Source organism: Myiozetetes cayanensis, unplaced genomic scaffold, assembly GCF_022539395.1.
Source record: "Myiozetetes cayanensis isolate MyiCay16 unplaced genomic scaffold, myiCay2020 scf209, whole genome shotgun sequence".
NCBI classification, from domain to species: domain Eukaryota; kingdom Metazoa; phylum Chordata; class Aves; order Passeriformes; family Tyrannidae; genus Myiozetetes; species Myiozetetes cayanensis.
In genome coordinates this window covers 31,519-58,566 of record NW_026087422.1, presented here as the reverse complement: position 1 = coordinate 58,566, position 27,048 = coordinate 31,519, and the positions used below count along the sequence as shown (strand labels likewise).

The 27,048-nt window shown below is 61.7% G+C and overlaps 1 protein-coding gene across 1 annotated transcript in view; it reads right to left on the bottom strand.

Moving 5' to 3' along the window:
• The window catches only part of LOC126641376 (otoferlin-like), a 56,920-nt gene that overhangs the window by 11,442 nt on the left and 18,430 nt on the right, over window positions 1-27,048 (bottom strand). The window contains 20 exon segments of the mRNA XM_050317955.1: window positions 154-297; window positions 992-1,021; window positions 1,709-1,779; window positions 4,640-4,802; window positions 6,852-7,013; window positions 8,270-8,389; window positions 10,743-10,904; window positions 12,229-12,363; window positions 14,094-14,140; window positions 14,143-14,217; window positions 14,349-14,538; window positions 17,337-17,489; window positions 18,226-18,342; window positions 19,142-19,232; window positions 20,084-20,184; window positions 21,358-21,478; window positions 22,852-23,035; window positions 24,525-24,633; window positions 25,242-25,465; window positions 26,052-26,238. Coding sequence (XP_050173912.1) covers window positions 154-297; window positions 992-1,021; window positions 1,709-1,779; window positions 4,640-4,802; window positions 6,852-7,013; window positions 8,270-8,389; window positions 10,743-10,904; window positions 12,229-12,363; window positions 14,094-14,140; window positions 14,143-14,217; window positions 14,349-14,538; window positions 17,337-17,489; window positions 18,226-18,342; window positions 19,142-19,232; window positions 20,084-20,184; window positions 21,358-21,478; window positions 22,852-23,035; window positions 24,525-24,633; window positions 25,242-25,465; window positions 26,052-26,238 — 2,586 coding nt within the window.

The following is a 27,048-nucleotide window of genomic DNA, read 5'->3' as shown; positions in this document are numbered from 1 at the left end:
TGGCTCTGGGACGGGCAGGGCTGGCAAGGGATGCGGCACATCCACCGGGCTTTGGGATCGGCTGGGAACGGGTGGGATCCCCCCAGCCAGGGGACAACGTTTTCCTGCCACCACCCCCTCCCCAGGCACAGCCCCGCCCTGCCCCGAACCCACCTCCTTCATGGTCTCGATGGACGCGAAGTACTTGGACCACCAGTCCAGCATGCTCTCGTCGGGCTCCTCCTCCTCCACCTCCTCCCCTCCTCCTCCTCCTCCTCCTCCTCCTTTCTTCTTCTTTTTCTTCTTCTCCTCCTCGCTCTGAAGGGAAGCAAAGGCAGAAGGGGAGAGCGATGGGAAATGTCCCCTGAAGTGCCCGGGTGGTGCCTGAGGAGGCACAACCGCCCAGCCCGGGGGGCACCGTCACCTCCCCCCGTGTTCGGACAGCGAGGCACCAGAGGATCCAGGGATACTCAGAGCCACGGGATCGTGGGATGCTCTGGGCTGGGAGGGGAGTTAAAGCTCGTCCCGTTCCACCAGGGGCACCTTCCACTCGCCCAGGTTGCTCCAAGCCCCGTCCAACCCGGCCTGGAACGCTCCCAGGGATGCAGAAACCCTGAGACAACCACCCCCCCCCCCGCTTCCCAGATTTCCATCATCCCTTCCATCCATGCATTCCCACAGCTCCCGAATCTCTCCCGGCAATCAGCAAAGCCCCCCTGAGGCCGCTCTGTGCTGCAGGGAGACCTTTCCCAGCCGGCACCTGCCTGTGGTGGGAACACCCAGCGAGCCCCCAGCCCCCGAGCCCTGCCTGTCCTGCCCCTCCCAGGGGCAGCTGGGGTGAGAAATCCAGGCCTTGGAATTGCTTCCCGAAGGCGGCGGGAGCCACTGCCACACCCGCGCTGTGTGGGACACGGCACGCTGTGGCCCTGCCTGTCCCGGGGGGCTGAGGATGCCGCGGGTGGCCCGCTGGGAAGGGCTGGGAGAGGGGAGGAGAGGAAGGTCCAGCACTCACCACGTCCACCTTCACCACCGCGTCCGAGTTCTGCCGTGCGGGGCGGGAGGGAACAGGGAGAGGGAGAGCAGGTCAGGAGCAAACCCTCAGCTGGGCACGGGGCGTGGAATCCCGGGTGGGTTTGGGGGGGAAGGGACCTTAAACATCATTTAATTCCAACCCCCTGCCACGGGCAGGGACACCTCCCGCTATCCCAGAAGGATCCAGCCCGGCCTGGGACACTCCAGGGATCCAGGGGCAGCCACAGCTTCCCTGGGAATTCCAGCCCGGGCCCTCCCCACCCTCCCAGCCGGGAATCCCTTCCCAATCTCCCATCTCTCCCTGCCCTCTGGCAGTGGGAAGCCATTCCCTGTGTCCTGTCCCTCCATTCCTTGTCCCCAGTCCCTCTCCAGCTCTCCTGGAGCCTCTCCAGTGCTCTGGAAGGGGCTCTCAAGCTCTCCCTGGATCCTTCCCTTCTCCAGCCCGGCCATTCCCAGCTCTCCCAGCCCGGCTCCAGAGCCGAGGGGCTCCAGCCCTGGCAGCAGCTCCAGGGATCTGTTTTTGTGGAGCAGGAGGGTGTGAGGAGGAGCTGAAGCTCCTGTTCGGGCCCGGAAAACGGGCCCGGGCGCTTCCAGAGTGGGTGACAGACCCCGCTCCCTGTGGGACACCGCGAGGGATCCCTCGGGGAGCGGGAATTCCGTGGGGGAGGAGCTGCTGGAGCGGGAATGGGGCACTCACAGCTTCCAGCTTCACCACCGTCTCCATCTTCCGGATGGGAACCTCGGGCTCCACGCTCACCACAACCTCCCCTGCGGGATGGAGAGGGGGGGCCCGTCCGTCAGGGCCAGGATAGCTTGGGATCCAACCCGGGGATCCAGCAGGGACGGGGACAGGGAACAGGGACGGGGACAGGGGACTGGGCAGAGGAGAGGGAACAGGGACGGGGTGGTGGACAGGGAACAGGGACAGGGACAAGGACAGGGTGGCAGAGAGGGAGCAGGGACGGGGTGGAGGAGGGGGAGCAGCGACAGGGACAGGGATGGGGACAGAGCAGGGGAGAGAGAGAGCAGGGACGGGGATGGGGACGGACAGGGACAGAGACAGGGCATGGAGAGGGAGCAGGGACAGGGATGGGGATGGGGACAGGGACAGAGACAGGGCATGGAGAGAGAGCAGGGACAGGGATGGGGACGGGGACAGGGACAGAGACAGGGCATGGAGAGGGAGCAGGGACAGGGATGGGGACGGGAACAGGGATGGGGACAGAGCAGAGGAGGGAGAGCAGCGACAGGGACAGGGATGGGGCACAGATTGAGAGCAAGGACAGGGACGGGGATGGGGACATGGATGGGGACAGGGATGGGAACAGGGACGGGGACAGGGATGGGAACAGGGACGGGGACAGGGATGGGGACAGGGACGGGAACAGGGACAGGGATGGGGACAGGGATGAGGACAGGGCACAGAGAGGGACCAGGGATGGGGACAGGGACGGGAATAGGGACAGGGATGGGAACAGGGACGGGGACAGGGATGGGAACAGGGATGGGGACAGGGCACAGAGAGGGACCAGGGATGGGGACAGGGATGGGAACAGGGACAGGGATGGGGACAGGGACGGGAACAGGGACGGGGATGGGAATAAGGACAGGGACAGGGATGGGAACAGGGCACAGAGGGGGACCAGGGATGGGGACAGGGATGGGGATGGGGACAGGGCAAAGAGAGGGAGCAGGGACGGGGACGAGGACAGGCGTTCATTTAAGTTCATTTAAGTGGGTTTATTTTTAAATTTATGGGATTTAAAACATCAAAATTAAAGGGAAATTAACTAATTAATTACATCAAAATTTTCACTTAGGGAACAATCGATTTTTAATTTAGGATATTAAAAAACATTAACAGTAAAGGGGAATTAATTGTTATTTAATTGATATTGTCATTTAAGGGGATTTGGTTTTTAAGTTGTAAAATTTTAAAATGTCTAATTAATTAATTAAAATATCATTAAAGTGCATTTATTTTATATGTATGATATTTAAAACATTAAAATTAAAAAATTTCATTCAAGAGACTGATTTTTTAACTTCTTGAGTTCCAAAATTTCAAATTAAGGGGAAAAGCAATTAAGTAATCGATTAAAATTTCCATTTAAGGCAATTGATTTTTAAATTTATGATATTTAAAACTTTAACATTAAAGGGGAAATTAACTACTTGATTAAATTTTTTAAAAACCATTTAAGGGGATTTTTTTAAATTTATTAAATTTAAAAAATTCAGATTAAGGGGAAATCAATTAATTCATTAAAAATTTCGTTTAAGGGGATTTATTTTTAAATTTGTGATATTTAAAAAAATCAGAATTAAGGAGAAACAAAGGCAGGAGGTTCTCGAGGACAAAGGGGGGGTTGGGGTCTTTTTTTACCATAAAAAGTAAAAAAAAAAAAAAAAAGACCCAACTGAAAAAAGTGATGGAAAAAGGTTAAAAATCAAGGGAAAAGGAGAAACAAAAGCCAGGGCATGTGGAGTGGGGAAAAGCGGGAGCGGCATTCCACGTTTTCCCCAGCCCAGTTCCCTCATTTTCCCCATCCCACTGTCCCCGTTTTCCCCATCCCTCTTTCCCATTTTTTCCAATCTCAAATCCCTCATTTTCCCTCATTTTCCCCGTCTCACCTCCCCTGTTTTCCCCATTCCCCCCCTCGCCATTTTCCCCATCCCATGGTCCCCGTTTTCCACATCCCTCTGCCCTTGATTTCCCTATCCCATGGTCCCTGTTTTCCCCATCCCCCTTTCCCCATTTTCCCCATCCCACAATTCCTGTTTTCCCCATCCCACCTCCCTCATTTTCCCCATCCCCCTTTCCCTGTTTTCCCCATCCCCCAGTTCCTGATTTCCCCATCCCCCTTTCCCTGTTTTCCCCATCCCTCTCTTCCCCTTTTTCCCATCCCACCCCCTCATTTTCCGTGTCCCACCTCCCTGTTTTCCCAATCCCACCTCTCTCACTCATCCCATCCCACCTCCCTCCTTTTCCCCGTCCCATGCTCCCCCTTTTCCCCACCCTCCTTCCCTCGTTTTCCCCATCCCTCTTTCCCCCTTTTTCCCATCCCACCTCCCTCATTTTCCCATCCCACCTCCCTCATTTTCCCCATCCCCCTTTCCCTCATTTTCCCCATCCCTCTTTCTCCCTTTTTCCCATCCCACCTCTCATTTTCCCCATTTCCCCCATTCCCCATTTCCCCCATTCCCCCATTTTCCCCATTCCCCTGTTCATCTCCTAACCTAACCCTAACCCTATTCCCCCATCTCCCCATTCCCTCATTCCCCCATTTCCCCCTTTTCCCCATTTCCCCAATTTTCCCCATATCCCCCATATCTCCCCATTCCCCATTCCCCATATCTCCCCCATCCCCCATTCCCCATTCCCCATCTCCATTTACCATTCCCCATTCCCCATTCCCCATCCCCCATCCCCCATTCCCCCTATCTCCCCATCCCCCATCCCCCATTCCCCCATATCTCCCCTATTCCCCATTCCCCATCCCCCATTCCCCCATCTCCCCATTTCCTTCTTCATTTCCCCTGTTCATTCCCCATTCCCCATATCTCCCCCATATCTCCCCCATTCCCCCCGTATTTCCCCCATCCCAACCCCCGTGTCCGGTGGTACCGGCGTTGTCCCGGGGGTGTCCGGCCGTGTCCGGGGGCCGCAGGAGGAAGCGGCGCAGGGAGCTGACGGTGTGGGACCCCACCAGGGCGTAGCGGCCGAAGGCGCGGCAATCCACGACGCGGATGTTCAGAGGGGGGTGCAGCAGCTCGTTCTCGGGGAGATCCTAAGGGATTGGGGGGGCTGGGATGAGAGGGGGGTTGGGATGGGGGTGTCTGGGATGGGGGTTGGAATAGGGAGTGGGATGGGGAGTGTCTGGGATGGGGGTCAGGAAGGGGATTGGGATGGGAGTGTCTGGGATGGTGGGTGGGCTGTGGGATGGAGGATGTCTGGGATGGTGGGTGGGATGGGGAGTGGGATTTGGGGTGTCTGTGAGGATGGCTGGGAACGGGAGTGAGATTGGGGATGTCTGGGATGGGGGTTGGGCTGTGGGATGGGAGGTGTCTGAGATGGGGGGTGTCTGGGATGGTGGTTGGGAAGGGGATTGGGATGGAGAATGAGGAGTGTCTGGGATGGTGTCTGGGATGGGGATTGAGGGATGTCTGACATGGTGGCTGGGATGGGGATTGGGATGGGGGATGAGGAATGTCTGGGATGGGGATTGGGATGGGGAATGAGGGATGTCTGGGATAGGTGTTTGGGATGGGGAATGAGGGATGTCTGGGATAGTGCCTGGGAAGGGGATTGGGATGGGGAATGTCTGGGATGGTGCCTGGGGAGGGGATTGGGATGGGAAATATCTGGGATGGTGGTTGGGACGGGGATTGGGATGGGGAATAAGAGATGTCTGGGATGGTGGCTGGGAAGGGGACTGGAACCAGCAGTGCCCAGACGAGGGGTGATCTGGGAGGGCTCCGGAGCCGCTCCAGCCGGGCAGGGCTCGGGAGCAGGACGGGCTCCCACGGGGATGGACGGAGCCCATGGGGATGGAGCCCACGGGGACGGAGCCCACAGGGACGGAGCCCACGGGGACGGAGCCCACGGGGACGGAGCCCACGGGGATGGAGCCCACGGGGGCGGAGCCCACGGGGATGGAGCCCACGAGGCCAGAGCCCACAGGGGCGGAGCCCACAGGGGCGGAGCCCACGGGGGCCAGGCCCACGGGGATGGAGCCCACGGGGGCCGGAGCCCACAGGGGCCGGAGCCCACGGGGGCCGAGGCCCACGGGGACAGAGCCCACAGGGGCCGGAGCCCACGGGGCAGAGCCCACGGGGACGGAGGCCACGGGGACGGAGCCCACGAGGATGGAGCCCACGGGGATGGAGCCCACGGGGACGGAGCCCACGGGGACGGTGCCCACGGGGACAGAGCCCACAGGGACAGAGCCCACAGGGACAGAGCCCACAGGGACGGAGCCTGCGGGGACGGAGCCCACGGGGACGGAGCCTACGGGGATGGAGCCCACGGGGACGGAGCCCACGGGGATGGAGCCCACGGGGATGGAGCCCACGGGGACGGTGCCCATGGGGACGGAGCCCACGGGGGCAGAGCCCACGGGGACGGAGCCCACGGGGACGGAGCCCACGGGGATGGAGCCCACGGGGATGGAGCCCACGGGGACGGAGCCCACGGGGACAGAGCCCACGGGGATGGAGCCCACGGGGACGGTGCCCACGGGGACGGAGCCCACGGGGACGGAGCCCACAGGGACAGAGCCCACAGGGACGGAGCCCACGGGGACGGAGCCCACGGGGACGGAGCCCACGGGGATGGACGGAGCCCACGGGGATGGAGCCCACGGGGACAGAGCCCACGGGGATGGACGGTGCCCACAGGGATGGAGCCCACGGGGACGGAGCCCACGGGGACGGTGCCCACGGGGACGGTGCCCACGGGGACGGTGCCCAGAGGGACGGTGCCCACGGGGATGGAGCCCACAGGGACGGTGCCCACGGGGACAGAGCCCACAGGGACGGTGCCCACGGGGACAGAGCCCACAGGGACGGTGCCCACGGGGACGGAGCCCACAGGGACGGTGCCCACGGGGACGGTGCCCACGGGGACAGAGCCCACAGGGACGGTGCCCACGGGGACAGAGCCCACAGGGACGGTGCCCACGGGGACGGTGCCCACGGGGACAGTGCCCACAGGGATGGTGCCCACGGGGACAGTGCCCACGGGGACAGTGCCCACAGGGATGGTGCCCACGGGGACGGTGCCCACGGCCCCAGGGCTGCGGGAGGAGTGCCCCCCGGGGCTGGGGGCCAGCACTCACCACCTCGAAGCTCTTGACGAGGGTGGCGAAGTTGGGGTTGCGGCGGTAGTTGGGGATGAGCGCGGACTGCACGCCCCGCCCCGCGCACTCGATGTCCACGCGCGGCCGGTCCACCTGCGCCAGGTTCACCCTCTTCAGGTCCCGCAGCCCCCAGAACAGCACCTGGGATGGAGCAGCAGCGGCGGGAAGGGCGTGAGGGGGGCAGGGAGTGTCCCCGGGGGGAGGGGGGGCCCTGGGGGTGTCCCCCTGCTCGTGGCTCAGAGTCCCTCTGACCCCCCCCACAAAACCCACCCCATGCCTGACCTGCAGCGGCCCACGATGATCTCCCACCTGCTGCCCCAACGCTCCTTTTCCTGCATCATTTCCCTTCTCCCCTTCCCCTGCAGCTCCTCCCGTCCCCCAGCTCAGCACCGGTGTCACCCGGTCACAGTCGGTGCCACCCGGCCAACCTGCTGCTCCCTACCCGGGGCTGCCCCCAGGAGCACAAATTCCTCCTAGTGAGATTTTCCCACCTCCCGAGTCCCCATTTAGGACGGAAAAGCCCTCCCAGCCCGTGGATCCCCCCTGTGTCCCATCCCCACCCTGCCCCCAGCCCAGAGCACTGAGTGCCACAGCCAGGCCTGCCTGAGACACCTCCAGGGCTGGGCACTCCAAACCTCCCTGGGCAGCTGTGCCAGTGCCTGACCACCCTTTCCAGGGACAAATTCCTCCTGATGTCCCCCCTGCCCCTCCCCTGGCCCAGCTGGAGGCCGTTCCCTCTCCTCCTGGCCCTGTTCCCTGGGAGCAGAGCCCGACCCCCCCCGGCTCCCCCCTCCTGTCAGGGATTGCAGAGCCAGAAGGTCCCCCCTGAGCCTCCTTTTCTCCAGGCTGAGCCCCCCCAGCTCCCTCAGCTGCTCCTGCTGCTCCAGCCCCTTCCCAGCTCCGTTCCCTTCCCTGCCCACTCTCCAGCCCCTCCCTGTGTCTCTGGTGTGAGGGGCCAGCCCTGCCCCAGCACTGGGGGTGCCCCAGCAGTGCCAGCACAGGGAGGGCACTGCCCTAGCCCCGCTGGATGCACAAATTTTGACAGAAATCCCCCTTTAGACCCTGCAGACCCGTGAGAGATGTCCCCCCCTCGGGGCCCGAGGATCGGGGTTCAGAACCCCTGAGCCACGGGAGCTCAGTGGGGGGATATCCCCACAGATACCCCATCTCCAGGGGTACCTTTACCGTGCCCCTGACCTGCACCCCGGCTGCTCTGCCCACGTCCGGGACAGCAGGGAGTGACCCAGCCCCCTGTGGGTTTTTTTAGGGATGCTCCAGCACTTCCCAGCCCAGCCAGTCCGGACGGATGCTCGGGGTGCCCCAGGGGTCCCCTCCAGCCCTTCCTCCCACCATGGCCGAGGCCGAGGGGTGTCCCTGAGTGCCCCAGGACCCTTTACCTCCACCCTGTATCTGCTCAGCACCGGGCGGATCCCCAGCGGCACGGGCAGGATGGGGCCCCGCTCCCCGTCCGTGGGGCCGTCGATGGGGGGCAGGTCGGACTTGCCCCCGGGGCCGATCTGGAACAGAAGGAGCCGGGCTCGGGAGCTGCCCCCCCCGGGCCAGGATGGGCTGGGAGGGAGCTCTGTGCCCATCCCAGGGGTCCCGGAAGGGTTGGGGTTGGGAGGGGGAGCTCTGTGCCCATCCCAGGGATCCTGCCTGGAATGGTTGGGGTTGGGAGGAGGAGCTCTGTGCCCATCCCAGGGGTCCTGGAACGGTTGGGGTTGGGAGGGGAGCTCTGTGCCCATCTCAGGGATCCTGGAATGGTTGGGGTTGGGAGGGGGAGCTCTGTGTCCATCCCAGGGATCCTGCCTGGAATGGTTGGGGTTGGGAGGGGGATCTGCACAACCATCTCATCCCAACCCCACCTCATGGGATCCTGGAATGGTTGGGGTTGGGAGGGGGAGCTCTGGGAGCATTTCATTCCAAGCAGGGACACCTTCCAGCGGTGGTGGGGGGGTGTGTGTTTGGGTGGGATCTCAGGTGGGAGGTGTCTCGGGTGGAAGGTGTCTCAGGTGGGATCTCGGGTGGGAGGTGTCTCGGGTGGGAGGTGTCTCAGAGAGGCAGGAACACCCCCAGATCTCGGCCCAGGAGCAGGTGGAAGCTCCCACCCCCAACCCCAGGACCGGGGAAAGGCCAAAAATGTCTCCCGGGAGCCAATCCCTTGAGAACCCCCACCCCTGCAGGGAGAACCGGGGGGCAGGAAAAGGGTTGGTCTGAGCAGCTGCCCTGGCACAGGGGGGACAGGGGGAGGGTCGGGGGGCACCTGGAGCAGCTCGAAGGCAGCCAGCAGGTCCCTGGCACAGGGGGGAGATGGGGGAGGGTCTGGGGGCACCTGGAGCAGCTCGAAGGCAGCCAGCAGGTCCCTGGCATGGGGGGGACAGGGGATGATGGGGAGGGTCAGGGGGCACCTGGAGCAGCTCGAAGGCAGCCAGCAGGTCCCTGGCACAGGGGGATGATGGGGGAGGGTCAGGGGGCACCTGGAGCAGCTCGAAGGCAGCCAGCAGGTCCCTCCTGGCAGGGGGATGATGGGGAGGGTCGGGGGCACCTGGAGCAGCTCGAAGGCAGCCAGCAGGTCCCTGGCACAGGGGGATGATGGGGAGGGTCGGGGGCACCTGGAGCAGCTCGAAGGCAGCCAGCAGGTCCCTGGCACAGGGGGACAGGGGATGATGGGGAGGGTCAGGGGCACCTGGAGCAGCTCGAAGGCAGCCAGCAGGTCCCTGGTAGAGGGGATGATGGGGAGGGTCGGGGGCACCTGGAGCAGCTCGAGGCAGCCAGCAGGTCCCTGGCAGGGGGGACAGGGGAGGGTCAGGGGGCACCTGGAGCAGCTCGAAGGCAGCCAGCAGGTCCCTGGCAGAGGGGGGATGATGGGGAGGGTCAGGGGGCACCTGGAGCAGCTCGAAGGCAGCCAGCAGGTCCCTGGCACAGGGGGATGATGGGGAGGGTCGGGGGCACCTGGAGCAGCTCGAGGCAGCCAGCAGGTCCCTGGCACAGGGGGACAGGGGAGGGTCGGGGGGCACCTGGAGCAGCTCGAAGGCAGCCAGCAGGTCCCTCCCTGGCAGGGGGACAGGGGGATGATGGGGAGGGTCGGGGGCACCTGGAGCAGCTCGAAGGCAGCCAGCAGGTCCCTGGCAGGTGGGGGGAGATGGGGAGGGTCAGGGGGCACCTGGAGCAGCTCGAAGGCAGCCAGCAGGTCCCTGGCACAGGGGGAGCTGGGGAGGGTCGGGGGCACCTGGAGCAGGTCGAAGGCAGCCAGCAGGTCCCTGGCACAGGGGGGATGATAGGGGAGGGTCGGGGGCACCTGGAGCAGCTCGAAGGCAGCCAGCAGGTCCTCGAGGGCAAGGGGGATGATGGGGAGGGTCTGGGGGCACCTGGAGGGGCTCGAAGGCAGCCAGCAGGTCCCTGGCACAGGGGATGATGGGGAGGGTCAGGGGGCACCTGGAGGGGCTCGAAGGCAGCCAGCAGGTCCCTGGCAGAGGGGGGACAGGGGAGGGTCAGGGGGCACCTGGAGCAGCTCGAAGGCAGCCAGCAGGTCCCTGGCATGGGGGGACAGGGGGGGACAGGGGAGGGTCTGGGGGCACCTGGAGCAGCTCGAGGGCAGCCAGCAGGTCCCTGGCACAGGGGGACAGAGGATGATGGGGGAGGGGGGGTCTGGGGGCACCTGGAGCAGCTCGAAGGCAGCCAGCAGGTCCCTGGCAGGGGTGGGGGGATGATGGGGGAGGGTCTGGGGGCACCTGGAGCAGCTCGAAGGCAGCCAGCAGGTCCCTGGCAGGGGTGTTGATGGGGAGGGTCGAGGGGCACCTGGAGCAGCTCGAGGCAGCCAGCAGGTCCCTGGCACAGGGTGGGGGGATGATGGGGAGGGTCGGGGGGCACCTGGAGCAGCTCGAAGGCAGCCAGCAGGTCCCCGGCCGTGGCGCTGCCGCGGTAGATCTGGTAGTACTCGAGCTGGGGGGGGAAGCGGGGCGGGCTGTACCGCTCGTCACTCATCTTCACCACCGGCTTGGCGAACGTGCGGCCCATGAAATCCGCCTTGCCCTGCGGGGGAACCGCCCTTGGGGTGTGTCTGAGCCCACGGGGGGGGGGGGTTGCGGGATCGATCCTACAGCCCTTGGGGTGTGTGATCCTACAGCCCTTGGGGTGTGTGTGATCCCATGGGGGGGGTTCAGGATCGACCCCACAACCCTTGGGGTGTGTGTAACCCCACAGCCCTTGGGGTGTCTGACCCCACAACCCTTGGGGTGTGTGTAACCCCACAGCCCTTGGGGTGTGTGTGATCCCATGGGGGGGCTGCAGGATTGACCCCACAGCCCTTGGGGTGTGTGTAACCCCACAGCCCTTGGGGTCTCTGATCCCATGGGGGGACTGCAGGATTGACCCCACAGCCCTTGGGGTCTCTGATCCCATGGGGGGGGTTCAGGATCGACCCCACAGCCCTTGGGGTGTGTGTGATCCCATGGGAGGATTCAGGATCGACCCACAGCCCTTGGGGTGTGTGTGATCCCGTGGGGGGTCAGGATTGACCCACAGCCCTTGGGGTGTGTGTGATCCCATGGGATGGACTCCAGGATTAACCCACAGCCCTTGGGGTGTGTGATCCCATGGGGGGGGTTCAGGATTGACCCCACAGCCCTTGTGTGTGTGTCTGATCCCATGGGGTTTCAGGATTGACCCCACAGCCTTTGGGGTGTGTGTGATCCCATGGGGGGTCAAGATTGACCCCACAGCCCTTGGGGTGTGTGATCCTAAAGCAGGACTGCAGGATTGACCCCACAGCCCTTGGGGTGTGTGTGATCCCATGGGGGGGCTGCAGGATCGACCCCACAGCTCTTGGGGTGTGTGATCCCATGGGGGGTCAGGATTGAGCTCACAGCCCTTGGGGTGTGTGATCCTAAAACAGGATTCCAGGGTTAACCCACAGCCCTTGGCACTGCTGATCCCATGGGGTCACACACACCCCACATCTCTCCATCTCCTGGATTGACCCCCAGCACTGCTGATCCCACAGGAATTCTCCAGGATTGACCCCCAGCCCCCAGCACTGCTGATCCCACGGGAATTCTCCAGGATTGACCCCCAGCACTGCTGATCCCACAGGAATTCTCCAGGATTGACCCCCAGCACTGCTGATCCCACAGGAATTCTCCAGGATTGATCCCCCAGCCCCTGGCACTGCTGATCCCACAGGAATTCTCCAGGATTGACCCCCAGCCCCTGGCACTGCTGATCCCATAGGAATTCTCCAGGATTGACCCCCAGCACTGCTGATCCCACGGGAATTCTCCAGGATTGACCCCCAGCACTGCTGATCCCACGGGAATTCTCCAGGATTTCCCCCCCAGCCCGGGTGGGGGGTCCTCACCACGGTGTCCTGGTCGTAGATCTCGATGACGATGATGGGGGGGTCGTCCCTCACCTCCTGGGCCTCCCCAAACAGCTCCACGTTGTCGAACACCAGCAGCTGGTCCCAGGTGGGGCACAGGGTCTCGTTCAGCACCTGGGGTAGGAGTGGGGGGGGAGGGATCCTGAGGGATCCTGGAGAAGTCCCGTGCCAGCAGAATCGTTCCCAGTGTGCACACCGGGCTCCCCAGATCCCTAAACCAGGCTGGGAGGGGAGGGCACCCCCTCATCCTCCCAAAAAAAACCAGTCACCTCAATGGGGTCCTGTTCCCCCAAAACAAACCCCACCAAAAAACCACAATCACTTCAACGTGGTCCTGCTCCCCAAAACCAGACCTCCCCCCCAAAAAAAACCCCAATCACTTCAACGTGGTCCTGCTCCCCCAAACCAGACCCCCCCCCCAAAAAAACCCACAATCATTTCAATGGGGTCCTACTCCCCCAAACCAGACCCCCCCAAAAAACAACAATCATTTCAACATGGTCCTGCTCCCCCAAACCAGACCTCCCCAAAAAACCACAATCATTTCAACGTGGTCCTGCTCCCCCAAACCAGACACCCAAAAAAACTCCCCAATCTCTTCAACGGGGTCCTGCTCCCCCAAACCAGACCCTCCCAAAAAACCAGTCACTTCACTTCAATGTGGTCCTGCTCCCCCAAACCAGACCCCCCCCAAAAAACCCACAATCAATTCAACGTGGTCCTGCTCCCCAAACCAGACCCCCCCAGAAAAACCAGTCACTTTAACGTGGTCCTGCTCCCCCAAAGCAGGCAGGGAGTGCCATCCCAAGGGGGAAGGAGGGGGGGATGTGCTGGGGGGGCTCCTGGCACGAGGCAGTCCCCAAGTGCCACCACCGGCTCTTCCCACCACGGCCAACCCCGTCCTTGGCTCATCACGGGAGCAGGGGGGGTGCAAAGTCAAAGCCCAGCCCCCCATCCTTCCATCTCCCCACCCCTCCATCCCTCCATGTCCCCATCCCTCCATCCTTCCACCTTCCATCCTTCCACCCCTCCATCCCCCCACCCCTCCATCCCTCCATCCTTCCATCCCTCCATCCTTCCATCCTCCATCCCTCCATCCTCTCCATCCCTCCATCCCTCCATCCTTCCACCCCTCCATCCTTCCACCCTTGCACCCCTCCATCCTCCCATCCTTCCATCCCTCCATCCCTCCATCCTCTCATCCCTCCATCCTTCCATTCCCCTACCCCTCCATCCCTCCATCCTTCCACTCCTCCATCCTTCCACCTTTCCATCCTTCCATCCCTCCATCCTTCCATCCCTCCATCCTTCCACCCCTCCATCCCTCCATTCCTCTATCCCTCCATCCCTCCATCCCTCCATCCTTCCACCCGTCCATCCTTCCATCCCTCCATCCTTCCACTTGTCCATCCTTCTGTCTCCCCATCCCTCCATCCTTCCACTCCTCCATCCTTCCATTCCCCTACCCCTTCTCCCCTCCATCCCTCCATCCTCCCACCCCTCCATCCTGCCATCTCCCCATCCCTCCATCCCCCCCCATTCTTCCACCCCTCCATCCCTCCACCCTCCATCCCTCCATCCTCCCACCCCTCCATCCTTCCATTCCCCTACCCTCCATCCTTCCATCCTTCCATCCTCCATCCTTCCACCCCTCCATCCTTCCACCTCCCCATCCCTCCACCCTCCACCCCTCCATCCTCCCACCCCTCCATCCTTCCATCCCCTACCTCTCCACCCCTCCATCCTTCCTCCCCTCCATCCTTCCAACCCTCCAACCCTTCATCCCTCCATCCTCCCACCCCCCACCCCCACCCCCACCCCACATCCCCCCGCTCTGCCCTCACCTCGGTGCACTGGCTGTGGGAGATGAAGAACACTCGAGCGAAGGGTCGGAGAGGCCGCTGCTGTCGGCGGCGAACAGGCTCCTGGCCTGGTACATGTGAGCCCTCAGCTGGAACACCTGCTTCTCTGCGGGGCACAGCGGGCACGAGGGGTTGGGGGACGGCCTGGATGCAGGATTTGGGGGGGCCTCTTGGAGGTCTGTCCCTCCCCACGCCCCATCCCGAGCTGGGGTTGGGGTGGTCAGGGGGAGCCCTTACTGGTGTAGAGGAGGCTGAGGGGGGGGAAGGAGGGCAGGTTTTGGCCCCGGGGGCTTTTCTTCTCCTCGAAGCCGCAGGGGAGGCCGCTCAGGAAGTCCTTGCGCTGCTTGTTGAGGCCCAGCCACAGGTAAATCTCCATCTTGGCCTGCACGGTCCAGCCGGCGGGGCCGAAGCCCCTCTTCCCGGGCAGCTGGGCACCAGGGGGGTGTGAGCTCACAGGGAGTCTGGGGGGCTCCTGGGACACCTCCCGGAGCCTCCCTCTCCTCTGCTGCCTGCCCCTTAAAACCAGGGCTGGGCAGGACCAGGGAGCCCGGCCCTCATCCTTGGGCATCCTTGGCTCGGGAATTCTCTGCTTCCCCCCCCCGTGGCTTCCTCTTCCAAGCCAGAAACCCCAAACCTTTCGTGGCCAGCTGGGTCAAACACCTCCCCCCGAGCTGGATGGGGCTCACAGCCCTGGGCAGCACCGGCAGAGCGTGGGTGGGATGGGGACGATGCTCCAGCCCAGGGAGGAGCGGACACTCCACTGTCCCGTCCCCATCTCACTCCACTGTCCCGTCCCCATCTCCCATCCTGCTCCACTGTCCCGTCCCCATCTCCCATCCTGCTCCACTGTCCCGTCCCCATCTCACTCCACTGTCCCGTCCCCATCTCACTCCACTGTCCTGTCCCCATCTCACTCCACTGTCCCGTCCCCATCTCCCATCCTGCTCCACTGTCCCCACCTCCCATCCTGCTCCACTGTCCCATCTCCCATCTTTCTCCACTGTCCCGTCCCCATCTCCCATCCTTCTCCACTGTCCCGTCCCCATCCTGCTCCACTGTCCCGTCCCCATCTCCCATCCTACTCCACTGTCCCATCCCCATCCTGCTCCACTGTCCCGTCCCCATCCTGCTCCACTGTCCCGTCCCCATCCTGCTCCACTGTCCCGTCCCCATCTCCCTCCACTGTCCTCATCTCTCCATCCTGCTCACTGTCCCATCCCCATCTCCTCCACTATCCTATCCCCACCTCCCATCTCCCTCCACTGTCCCATCCCTACCTCCCATCCTGCTCCACTGTCCCATCCCCACCTCCCATCCTGCTCCACTGTCCCATCCCCATCCTGCTCCACTGTCCCCATCTCCCATCCACTCACTGTCCTGCCCCCATCTCCCATCCTGCTCACTGTCCATCCCATCTCCCGTCCTGCTCCACTGTCCCGTCCCCATCTCCCATCCTGCTCCACTGTCCCATCCCCACCTCCCATCCTGCTCCACTGTCCCGTCCCCATCTCACTCCACTGTCCCATCCCCATCTCCCATCCTGCTCCACTGTCCTGTCCCCATCTCACTCCACTGTCCCATCCCCACTTCCCATCTCACTCCACTGTCCCATCCCCATCTCCCTCCACTGTCCCATCCCCATCTCCCATCCTGCTCCACTGTCCCATCCCCATCTCCCTCCACTGTCCCATCCCCACCTCCCATCTCCCTCCACTGTCCCATCCCCACCTCCCATCCTGCTCCACTGTCCCATCCCCACCTCCCGTCCTGCTCCACTGTCCCATCCCCATCTCCCATCTCCCTCCACTGTCCCGTCCCCATCCTGCTCCACTGTCCCATCCCCATCTCCCATCCTGCTCCACTGTCCCATCCCATCCCCATCTGCTCCACTGTCTCCCCATCTGCTCCACTGTCCCATCCCCACCTCCCATCCTGCTCCACTGTCCCATCCCCATCTCCCATCTGCTCCACTGTCCCGTCCCCATCTCTGCTCCACTGTCCCATCTCCATCTCCCATCTCACTCCACTGTCCCATCCCATCTCCCATCCTGCTCCACTGTCCCATCCCCACCTCCCATCCTGCTCCACTGTCCCATCCCCATCTCCCTCCACTGTCCCGTCCCCATCTCCCATCCTGCTCCACTGTCCCGTCCCCATCTCTCCACTGTCCCATCCCATCTGCTCCACTGTCCCATCCCCATCCTGCTCCACTGTCCCGTCCCCATCTCCCTCCACTGTCCCATCCCCATCTCCCATCCTGCTCCAATGTCCCATCCCCATCTCCCACCCTGCTCCACTGTCCCATCCCCACCTCCCATCCTGCTCCACTGTCCCATCCCCACCTCCCATCCTGCTCCACTGTCCCATCCCCATCTCCCATCTCCTCACTGTCCCATCCCCATCTCCCATCCTGCTCCACTGTCCATCCCCATCTCCCATCCTGCTCCACTGTCCCATCCCCATCCTGCTCCACTGTCCCTCCCATCCTGCTCCACTGTCCCATCCCCACCTCCCATCCTGCTCCACTGTCCCATCCCCATCCTCCCTCCACTGTCCCGTCCCCATCCTGCTCCACTGTCCCATCCCCATCTCCCATCCCTCTCCACTGTCCCGTCCCCATCTCCCATCCTGCTCCACTGTCCCATCCCCATCTCCCATCCTGCTCCACTGTCCCGTCCCCATCTCCCATCCTGCTCCACTGTCCCGTCCCCATCTCCTCCCACTGTCCCGTCCCCCTCTCCCATCCTGCTCCACTGTCCCATCCCATCCTGCTCCACTGTCCCCATCTCCCATCCTTCTCCACTGTCCCATCCCCACCTCCCATCCTGCTCCACTGTCCCCATCTCCCATCTCACTCCACTGTCCCCATCTCCCATCCTGCTCCACTGTCCCATCCCCACCTCCCATCCTGCTCCACTGTCCCATCCCCATCTCCCGTCCTGCTCCACTGTCCCCATCTCCCATCTCACTCCACTGTCCCGTCCCCATCTCCCATCCTGCTCCACTGTCCCATCCCCACCTCCCATCCTGCTCCACTGTCCCCACCTCCCATCCTGCTCCACTGTCCCCATCTCCCATCCTGCTCCACTGTCCCCTCCCCATCTCACTCCACTGTCCCATCCCCATCTCCCTCCACTGTCCCATCCCCACCTCCCATCCTGCCGCTCTGTGCCCCCTCCAGCCGCCCCTCGTGCTGCAGCCCCCCCCGGCAGGGCGGGTCAGTACCTTTAGGAAGACCGTCTTGACCTTGGCGCAGTCCTTGCCCATCTCCTCGTCCACCAGGGAGTGCAGCAGGTCCTTGGAGGGGATGCGGGCGTAGGCCACGCGCTTGTTGTTGCTCATCATCCACACGAACACGTCGGGAATGCTGTGCTGGGGCTGCGGGGGCACCCCAGGGACCCCTCAGCTCGGGGGGATGCTCCCGTGGGGGGCTCGGGGGTGATCCCAGGGTGGGATCAGGGATGATCCCATGGGGGGTCGGGGATGCTCCCATGGGGGGCTCAGGGATGTTTGCAGGGGGGTCTTGGGGATGCTCACAGGGGTCTCAGGATGCTCCCAGGGGCTCAGGGATGCTCCCAGTGGGGAGTCGGGGATGCTCCCGTGGGGAATTGGGGATGTTCCCGTGGGGGCTCAGAGATGCTCACGGGGAGTCGGGATGCTCCCATGGGGAGTCTCGGGATGCTCCATGGGGGCTCAGGAGATGCTCCCAGGGGGGCTCAGGGATGCTCCCATGGGGAATTGGGGATGCTCCCATGGGGGGCTCAGGATGCTCCAGGGGGCTCGGGATGCTCCCAGGGGGCTCAGGATGCTCCTGTGGGGGTCAGGGATGCTCCTGGGGTCGGGATGCTCCACGGGTCAGGGATGCTCCATGGGGAATTGTGGATGCGGATGCTCCCAGGGGGGAATTGGGGATGCTCCCAGGGGGGGCTCAGGGATGCTCCCGTGGGGGGCTCAGGGATGCTCCCGTGGGGGGCTCAGGGATGCTCCCGGGGGGGGGTCAGGGATGTTCCCATGGGGGAATTGGGGATGCTCCCGTGGTGGGCTCGGGGATGCTCCCAGGGCTCTCTCCTGCCCCACAGCAGGGGGATCTCCCCCCAGCCCCTGCAGGACCCACCTCGTCGGCCAGGAAGCGCAGCTTGTGCAGGAAGTTCTGCACCAGCTTCAGCTTCTCCTTCACCGAGTTCCTCTTCACCTGCTGCCGCAGCGCCCGCGCCTGCTGCGCCATCGCCTCCTGGGGACACAGCAGAGGGGCGTGGGGACACCCACAGGGCGTGGGGACACAGACAGGGCGTGGGGACAGCCACAGACAGGGTATGGGGACATGGACAGACAGGGCATAGGGACACCCACAGCCAGGGCTTGGGGACATGGATGGCCAGGGTGTGGGACAGCCAGGGTGTGGGGACACGAGAGACAGGGTGTGGGGACAGGGACAGCTGGGCCGTGGGGACATGGACAGACGGGGTATGGGGACATAGGACAGACAGGGTATGGGGACAGGGACAGCCAGGGTGTGGGGACATGGGACAGCTGGGGCTCCAGCCTGGGGTCCCCCCTTGTGCTGTGTGCCCCCCTGCTCTGTCCCCAGCTGTCTGGTGGTGACACAGCTCCCCTGCTCTGTCCCCAGCTGAGGGGGTGACACAGCTCCCCTGCTCTGTCCCCAGCTGAGGGGGTGACACAGCTCCCCCTGCTCTGTCCCCAGCTGAGGGGGTGACACAGCTCCCCCTGCTCCCCAGTTTCTTCCCAGGGTGTGGATGAGGGGCAGCAGCAGCAGCAGAGCAGAAGCCTCTGAAGGACCCGGGTGGTCTCCGGGCTCCTCTGCTCAGAATCAAACCCCAAACCCTTGGAATGTCCTGCCCATGAATCCCCCTCCCCTCCCCGCCCGCTGCTCCCACAGCTCCCCCGGGAATTCCAGCCCGGCCCCCACCCCCATCCTCCCAGCCGGGAATCCCTTCCCAAAATCCCATCTGTCCCTGCCCCCCTGTGTCCCGTGCCCCCAGCCCGTGCCCCCAGCCCCGGGTGCCCCTCACCAGCTCCCTGGAGCAGGAGCGGAGCCTCTCCCTGTCCAGCCGAGTGCGCGCCGAGTGCGGCTGCTCCCGCTCGGCCAGGGCCACGAAACGCCTGCGGGAAAGGCCGGGAGGTGATTCCATGGGATGTGATTCCATGGGAATCCCTCCCCGGGGCATTTCTGGGTGTGATTCCATGGGAAACCCTGCCCGGGGCAGCTCTGGATGTGATTCCATGGGAAACCCTCCCCGGGGCAGCTCTGGATGTGATTCCATGGGAAACCCCTCCCCAGGGCATCTCTGGGTGTGATTCCATGGGAAACCCTGCCCGGGGCATCTCTGGATGTGATTCCATGGGAAACCCTGCCCGGGGCAGCTCTGGATGTGATTCCATGGGAAACCCCTGCCCAGGGCATTTCTGGATGTGATTCCATGGGAAAACCCTGCCCGGGGCATCTCTGGAAAGGCTGGGATGTGATTCCATGGGAAACCCCTCCCCGGGGCATCTCTGGATGTGATTCCATGGGGAAACCCCTCCCCGGGGCATTTCTGGGTGTGATTCCATGGGAAACCCCTGGAATACAGGGAGGGATACAGGGAAGGGGGACAGGGAAGGGGATGGGGAAAGGGGACAGGGAAGGGGGACAGGGAAAGGGGACAGGGAAAGGGGACAGGGAAAGGGGACAGGGAAGAGGGACAGGGAAAGGGGACAGGGAAAGGGGACAGGGAAAGGGGACAGGGAAGGGGGACAGGGAAGGGGACAGGGATGGGGACAGGGAAGGGAGGACAGGGGACAGGGGAAGGGGACAGAGGGGACAGGGATGGGGACAGGGAAGGGGGACAGGGAAGGGGACAGGGAAGGGGGGCAGGGAAGGGTGTCCCCTCATCCCAGGGACCAGGCAGGCTGAGCTGACACCCCCGGGGAGGGGGCACCTTCCCCGTGCCCCCCCTGCCCGAGTGACTCACAGGCAGCCCCCGCCGAGCTCCTCCAGGACCCCCCGGAGCCGCCGCTCCGGGTGCGGCTTCTCCGTCTTGATCATCTCGTGCACGTCGTTGAGTCCTTCCTCCTGCGGCACCACCGGGGCTGGGGAGGGGGGCACGGACCCCCCCGGGGGCACAGAGACCCCCTGAGCCCAACCCCCCCAGCCAGGGAAGCACCCGCTGCTCCAACGGGCCGGGATCCCCCGGGATCGGCTCCGGCCCCGGCTCGGGGCGATGGGAAAAGCCCCACGGGAGGAGCTGGGAGAGGCCCCAACCCCCCTGCCATGGGCAGGGACACCTCCCACCATCCCAGGGGGATCCAACCCGGCCTGGGACACCCCAGGGATCCAGGGGCAGCCACAGCTTCCCTGGGAATTCCAGCCCAGCCCCTCCCCACCCTCCCAGCCGGGAATCCCTTCCCAATCTCCCATCTGTCCCCGCCCTCTGGCAGTGGGAAGCCATTCCCTGTGTCCTGTCCCTCCATTCCTTGTCCCCAGTCCCTCTCCAGCTCTCCTGGAGCCCCTGCAGGCTCTGGGAGGCTCTCCAAGCTCTCCCTGGATCCTTCCCTTCTCCAGGCTGTGCCACATGAGCGGGTCACCCCTCCAGCCCTGGTGACAAAGTGTGCCCACCCCGAGCCCTCCCCTGGGGACAGGGGCTGTGACCCCCAAGGACTGGGGACAGGGGGCTGTGACCCCCAAGGACTGGGGACAGTGGGCTGTGACCCCCAAAGACTGGGAACATTGGGCTGTGACCCTTGAGGATTGGGGACAGTGGGTTGTGACCCCCAAGGATTGGGGACAGGGGGCTGTGACCCCCAAGGACTGGGAACACTGGGCTGTGACACCCAGAGACCCCCAGGGATTGGGGACACTGGGCTGTGACCCCCAAGGACTGGGGACAGGGGCCTCTGAACCCCAAGGATTGGGAACACCAAGCTGTGACCCCTGAGGATTGGGGACACCAGGCTGTGACCCCTAGAGACCCCCAGGGATTGGGGACAGTGGGTTGTGACCCCCAAGGATTGGGGACAGTGGGTTGTGACCCCCAAGGACTGGGGACACCGGGCTGTGACCCCCGAGGATTGGGGACACCGGGTTGTGACCCCCAGAGGCCCCGAGGACCTCCCGGGATTTGGGGCCCTCCCCGTTCCCAGCCCAGCTGTGTCCTCACCTCCTTTCCCCTCTGTGTGCCCAAGGAGGGTGCCCCGTGTCCCTGTCCTGTCCCCCTGCCCTTCCCTGTCCCCCTGTCCCCCCACTGACCAGCTTGTCGGCGATCTTGTCCATGATGTTGGCGTTGTAGAGCCGGCGCCGCTGGTCCTGCCACCAGCTCCTGATGTACACGCAGGGCTTCCTCTCCAGGTAGGGCAGGTGGAAGTAGTTCCTGCGGGGCGAGAGGGGAGCCGTGAGGGGGGGTTTGCAGCCTGGAAAAAAACCCCAAAACCTGATGAGTTTATTTCGTTGGTTTTTTTTTTTTTTTTTTTTTTTTTTTTTTTTTTTTTTTGTTGTTGTTTTGGTTTGGTTTGTGTTTTTTTTGGTTTTTTTTGTTTGGTTTTTTTTTTGTTTGTTTTGTTTTGTTTTTTTGGGTTTTTTTGTGTTTTGGTTTTTTTTTGTGTGTGTTTTTTGTGTTTTTTTTTTTTTTTTTAATTTTATTTATTTTTTTGACTGCTCATAAATTTTGCAGCTTCGCCCCGGAGAACTGCTGGGAAAACCAGGGGGTGAAAATTCCGGGGGGGGTCAGCAACCCGTGCAGCTGCAGGGGGAGTTGCACCCCCACGGATGAGGTGAAGGTGCATTTTAGGTGCAGAGGTGGTTGATGGGTCCCGTAACAGCAGGATGTGCAGACGCAGCCCAGAGAGCTGAGGCAAAGGCTGTTCAAGCAGCAGCTCAGGTTGTTTTTAATTTAAGCGTCCGAGGCCAGGCTGGAGCAACCTGGGAGGGTGGGAGGAGTCCCTGCCCGTGGCAGGGGGTGAGGCTGCATTAATTTAAGGTCCCTTCCCACCCGAACCACTCCGGGATTCCAAAACCTCCCGCCAGGCCGGGTTCTCCAAGACTGTCTCTGTCCCTGCCCCAAAGGTGCTGTCCCTGTCCCAGGGGTGCTGTCCCTCTCCCGGGGGTGCTGTCCCTGTCTCAGAAATGCTGTCCCTGTCTCAGTAAGTGCTGTCCCTGTTTCGAGGGTGCTGTCCCTGTCTCAGAAATGCTGTCCCTGTCTCAGTAAGTGCTGTCCCTGTCCCAAAGGTGCTGTCCCTGTCCCAGGGGTGCTGTCCCAGTCTCAGTGGTGCTGTCCCTGTCTCAGTGGGTGCTGTCCCTGTTCCGAGGGTGCTGTCCCTGTCCCAAAGGTGCTGTCCCTGTCCCAGAGGTGCTGTCCCTGTCCCGGGATTGCTGTCCCTGTCCCGGGGGTGCTGTCCCTGTCTCAGAAATGCTGTCCCTGTCTCAGAAATGCTGTCCCTGTCCCTGGGGTGCTGTCCCTGTCCCAAGGGTGCTGTGCCTGTCTCAGTAAGTGCTGTCCCTGTCCTGGGGTTGCTGTCCCTGTCTCAAAGGTGCTGTCTCTGTCCCAAAGGTGCTGTCCCTGCCCCAAAGGTGCTGTCCCTGTCCCGGGGGTTGCTGTCCTTTTCTCAAAGGTGCTGTCCCTGTCCTGGGAATGCTGTCCCTGTCCCGGCCCACCCGGGGGGAATGCAGGATGTCCTCTGCAGGGTGTCCTGGGAGGAGAATTCCCTCTTCCTGGGACACTGGGAATGCCCAGGGGGACGCACGGACCTGTCGGTGACCAGGGGCTTCATGGGCGGAGAGGCAGAGACAGAGACCAGCTCCCCGTCCTCGTCGCCCTCGTCCTCGCTGGAATTCTGCAGCAGCTCCGCCTCCTCCTCGGCCCCGTCCGCGCCCTCCTTCCTCCTCCTCGGGCCCGGCTTGCCCGCCCCGTCCGCCTGGTTGCCGTAGTTACCTCGAGGGAAGGGAAAGAACGGAGGGGGAATAAAATTCACGGGGCCGGAGCTCCGGCAGGGCTCGGGGGCTGCGGCTTGGGGCAGTCTGGGACAGGTTCTAAACTCAGTTTGGGACAAGTTTTAACTCAGTCTGGGACAAGTTCTAGTTCAGTTTGGGATAAGTTTTAACTCAGTTTGGGACAAGTTTTAGTTCAGTCAACAAGTTTTATTTCAGTTTGGGAGAAGTTTAATTTCAGTTTGGAACAAGTTCTAGTTCAGTTTGGGAAAAATTTTAGTTCAGTTTGGGACAAGTTTTAACTCAGTTTGGGACAAGTTTTAGTTCAGTCAACAAGCTTTAATTCGGTTTGGGACAAGTTGTAATTCAGTTTGGGACAAGTTCTAGTTCAGTTTGGGACAAGTTTTATTTCAGTCTTGGACAAGTTTTAACTCAGTTTGGGACAAGTTTTAAACTCAGTTTGGGACAAGTTTTAAACTCAGTTTGGGACAAGTTTTAAACTCAGTTTGGGACAAGTTTTAGTTCAGTCAACAAGTTTTATTTCAGTTTGGGACAAGTTTCATTTCAGTTTGGAACAAGTTTTAATTCAGTTTGGAAAAAAGTTTTAAACTCAGTTTGGGACAAGTTTTCATTCAGTTTTGGACAAGTTTTAACTCACTTTGGGACAAGTTTTAGTTCAGTCAACAAGTTTTATTTCAGTTTGGGAGAAGTTTAATTTCAGTTTGGGATAAGTTCTAGTTCAGTTTGGACAAGTTCTAGTTCAGTCTGGGAAAAGTTTTATTTCAGTCTGGAACAAGTATTAATTCAGTTTGGAAAAAGTTTTAGTTCGCTCTGGGAAAAGGTTTAGTTCAGTTTGGGACAAGTTTCATTTCAGTTTGGGACAAGTTTTAGTTCAGTCAACAAGTTTTATTTCAGTTTACAGAAGTTTAATTTCAGTTTGGAACAAGTTTTAATTCAGTTCGGAAAAAAGTTTTAGTTCAGTTTGGGAAAAGTTCTAAACTCAGTCTGGGACAAGTTCTAGTTCGGTTTGGGACAAGTTTTAGTTCAGTCAACAAGTTTTATTTCAGTCTGGGACAAGTTGTAGTTCAGTTTGGGACAAGTTCTAAACTCAGTTTGGGACAAGTTTTAATTCAGTTTGGACAAGTTCTAGTTCAGTTTGGGATAAGTTTTAGCTTAGTTTGGGACAAGTTTTAATTCAGTTTGGAAAAAGTTTTAGTTCAGTCTGGGACAAGTTTTCATTCAGTTTTGGACAAGTTTTAACTCAGTCTGGGACAAGTTTTAACTCAGTTTGGGACAAGTTTTAGTTCAGTCAACAAGTTTTATTTCAGTTTGGAACAAGTTTTCATTCAGTTTGGAAGAAGTTTTAGTTCAGTCTGGGACAAGTCTGGAAAACTGGGAAGAACGACCCCCTGTCAGCTTCAGATCCCGCCCTTCCCTCCAGCCAGGCCTCAGACCAACCCCCCTCCACCCCCAAAAACCAAAACCCCACACACCTATGGTGACCTCGAAGTGGATGGGCTTGTCCCCGATCCTCCTGTCGATCATGGTGGCCTCCAGGAAGGCCCCGAAGAGGAAGAATTCCTCCATCTTCCCGGTGCAGTTCTGAGGGAGGGAGAGGTCACAGGGATTGGGGGGGGGGAGGAGCCACTCCTGGCACTCCGGGGGCACCACCGGGGTTCTCTCTCCCCGTCTCCTGGCTCATTCCAGAGGGTTTAATCAAGGATTTCGCTGGAAAAAAACCTCCTGATCAAAGGCAACCTTCCAGCCAGCCCTTGCAGGCGAGGGACTGCCCAGGGGCACGGCCAGCAGTTGGGTCGGGAGGTGGATTAACCAAACCACCCAAATCGTTCCCCCTGGCTGGGAATCAGAGGGAGTTCTTGGCTTCTCTTTGAGACCAGGAGGTGGCTCCTTGTCCCTGTCCACCCCCCAGCACCTCAGGGCTCAGGAGGTCACAGGAACCACGGGGTGGTCGGGGCTGGAATGGGATCTTAAAGCTCATCCCCTCCCCGTCCCAAACCCTGCAGGGACACCTCTCGCTATCCCAGCTGGCTCCAACCCTCCCTGGGACATTCCCAGGGATCCAGGGGCAGCCGCAGCCCCCCTGGGATTTAACCCGCGCTCAAACATTCCTTCTGCCTGGAATTCCCGAGGAACGCGAGCGCTGGAAGGAGCAGAGATCCCCCCCCCACAAAAGCCGGGGCAGGACTGACCTCGGGCGGGGCCGGCGCCTGCTCCACCTGCACCTCGGTGGAGCTGTTGATCTCGGGGTTGGTGGTGTCCAGGATCTCCACCGAGAGCCCCAGCAGGAGCCGCGCCCGGAACGAGACGCCCTCGCCCAGCCCCTCGTTGAGCTCCTGGTGCTCGTCCATCAGGGTGTAGTTGCGGGTGGAGCCGTACATGTTCACCCAGGCGGGGCCGAAGGTGGGCAGGAAGCCTGCGGGGCATGGGATGGGCGTGGAATGGGCGTGGATGCTCCGGGAGAAGGGTGTGCCTGGGGATCGGGGCAGGAGCGCCCGGGTTGGGGTCCCTGCCCGGGTCTGTGTGTGGGGACAGGGGCTGGAACGCGCCCTGGGGGTGTCCGTGGATGCAGCCACCCCTGGGAACAGCTCCCAAGGGATTATCCAGGTGGGAAAAGCCCTCCCAGCCCGTGGATCCCCCCTGTGCCCATCCCCACCCTGTCCCCCAGCCCAGAGCACTGAGTGCCTGCCTGGGACACCTCCAGGGCTGGGCACTCCAAACCTCCCTGGGCAGCCCCTGCCAGTGCCTGACCACCCTTTCCAGGGACAAATTCCTCCTGATGCCCCCCTGCCCCTCCCCTGGCCCAGCTGGAGGCTGTTCCCTCTCCTCCTGGCCCTGTTCCCTGGGAATTGGGGACCCTCCACTTCCTGAGACTTCCTGCTGGGGAATTGTGGAGAGCTGGGACAGTGCCAGGATGGCACAGAATCCTTAGGGATGGCTCAGGGTGGAAAATCCCTGAGTCCAAACCCCCCCCAGCACCGCCCAGGCCAGCCCAGCTTCACCCTTGTCCCCCTCGTTGGAGATCTTCCTCAGGTCGATGAAGTGGGTCCCGATGGCCACGTCGTTGACCTTGTCCGAGTCCCGGATCTGGACCTTGATCCTCTTGCACAGGGGGGGGAACATCTCGGTGAACACGATCTGCTCGTTCCACACGGGCTCGTAGCTGCTCTTCTGGATTGAGGTCTTGCCCTGGCAGGGGGGGGAAAGATGGATCTTGGGCTGGTTGGGTGTCCCAGGGCACCCCCAGGACCATCCAGCCACCCTGGGACCCTCCAGCCACCCTGGGACCCTCCAGCCACCCCAGGTTGGGTGTCCCAGGACACCCCCAGGACCATCCAACCACCATTCCCAGCCAGGGGAGACGTGGAAATCCAGGGGACACCACACACAGCTCAGCATCAGGACAACCCAAGTGACACAACACACCCCTCAACATCTCCAGGACAACCCAAGCCAACCAGGGGACACCACACACCCCTCAACATCAGGACAACCAAGGATAAAAAAATGACACCACACACCCCTCAGCACCTCCAGGATGACCAAGGATAAGAAGGTGACACCACACACAGCTCAGCATCTCCAACACAGGACAACCCAGGGGACACCACACACACCTCAACATCCCCAGGACAACCAATTCAACCCAGGAGACACCACACACAGCTCAACATCTCCAACACAGGCAAACCAGGGGACACCACACACACCTCAACATCTCCAAGGACAACCAATTCAAACCAGGGGACACCACACACAGCTCAGCATCAGGACAACCAATTGAAACCAGGGGACACCACACAGAGCTCAGCATCTCCAGGACAACCAGGCCAACCAGGGGACAGCACACACCCCTCAACATCTCCAGGACAACCCAGGGGACACCACACCCAGCTCAGCACCAGGACAACCCAGTTCAAACCAGGGGACACCACACACCCAGCTCAGCATGTCCAGGACAACCCAGGGGACACCACACACCCCTCATCACCTCCAGGA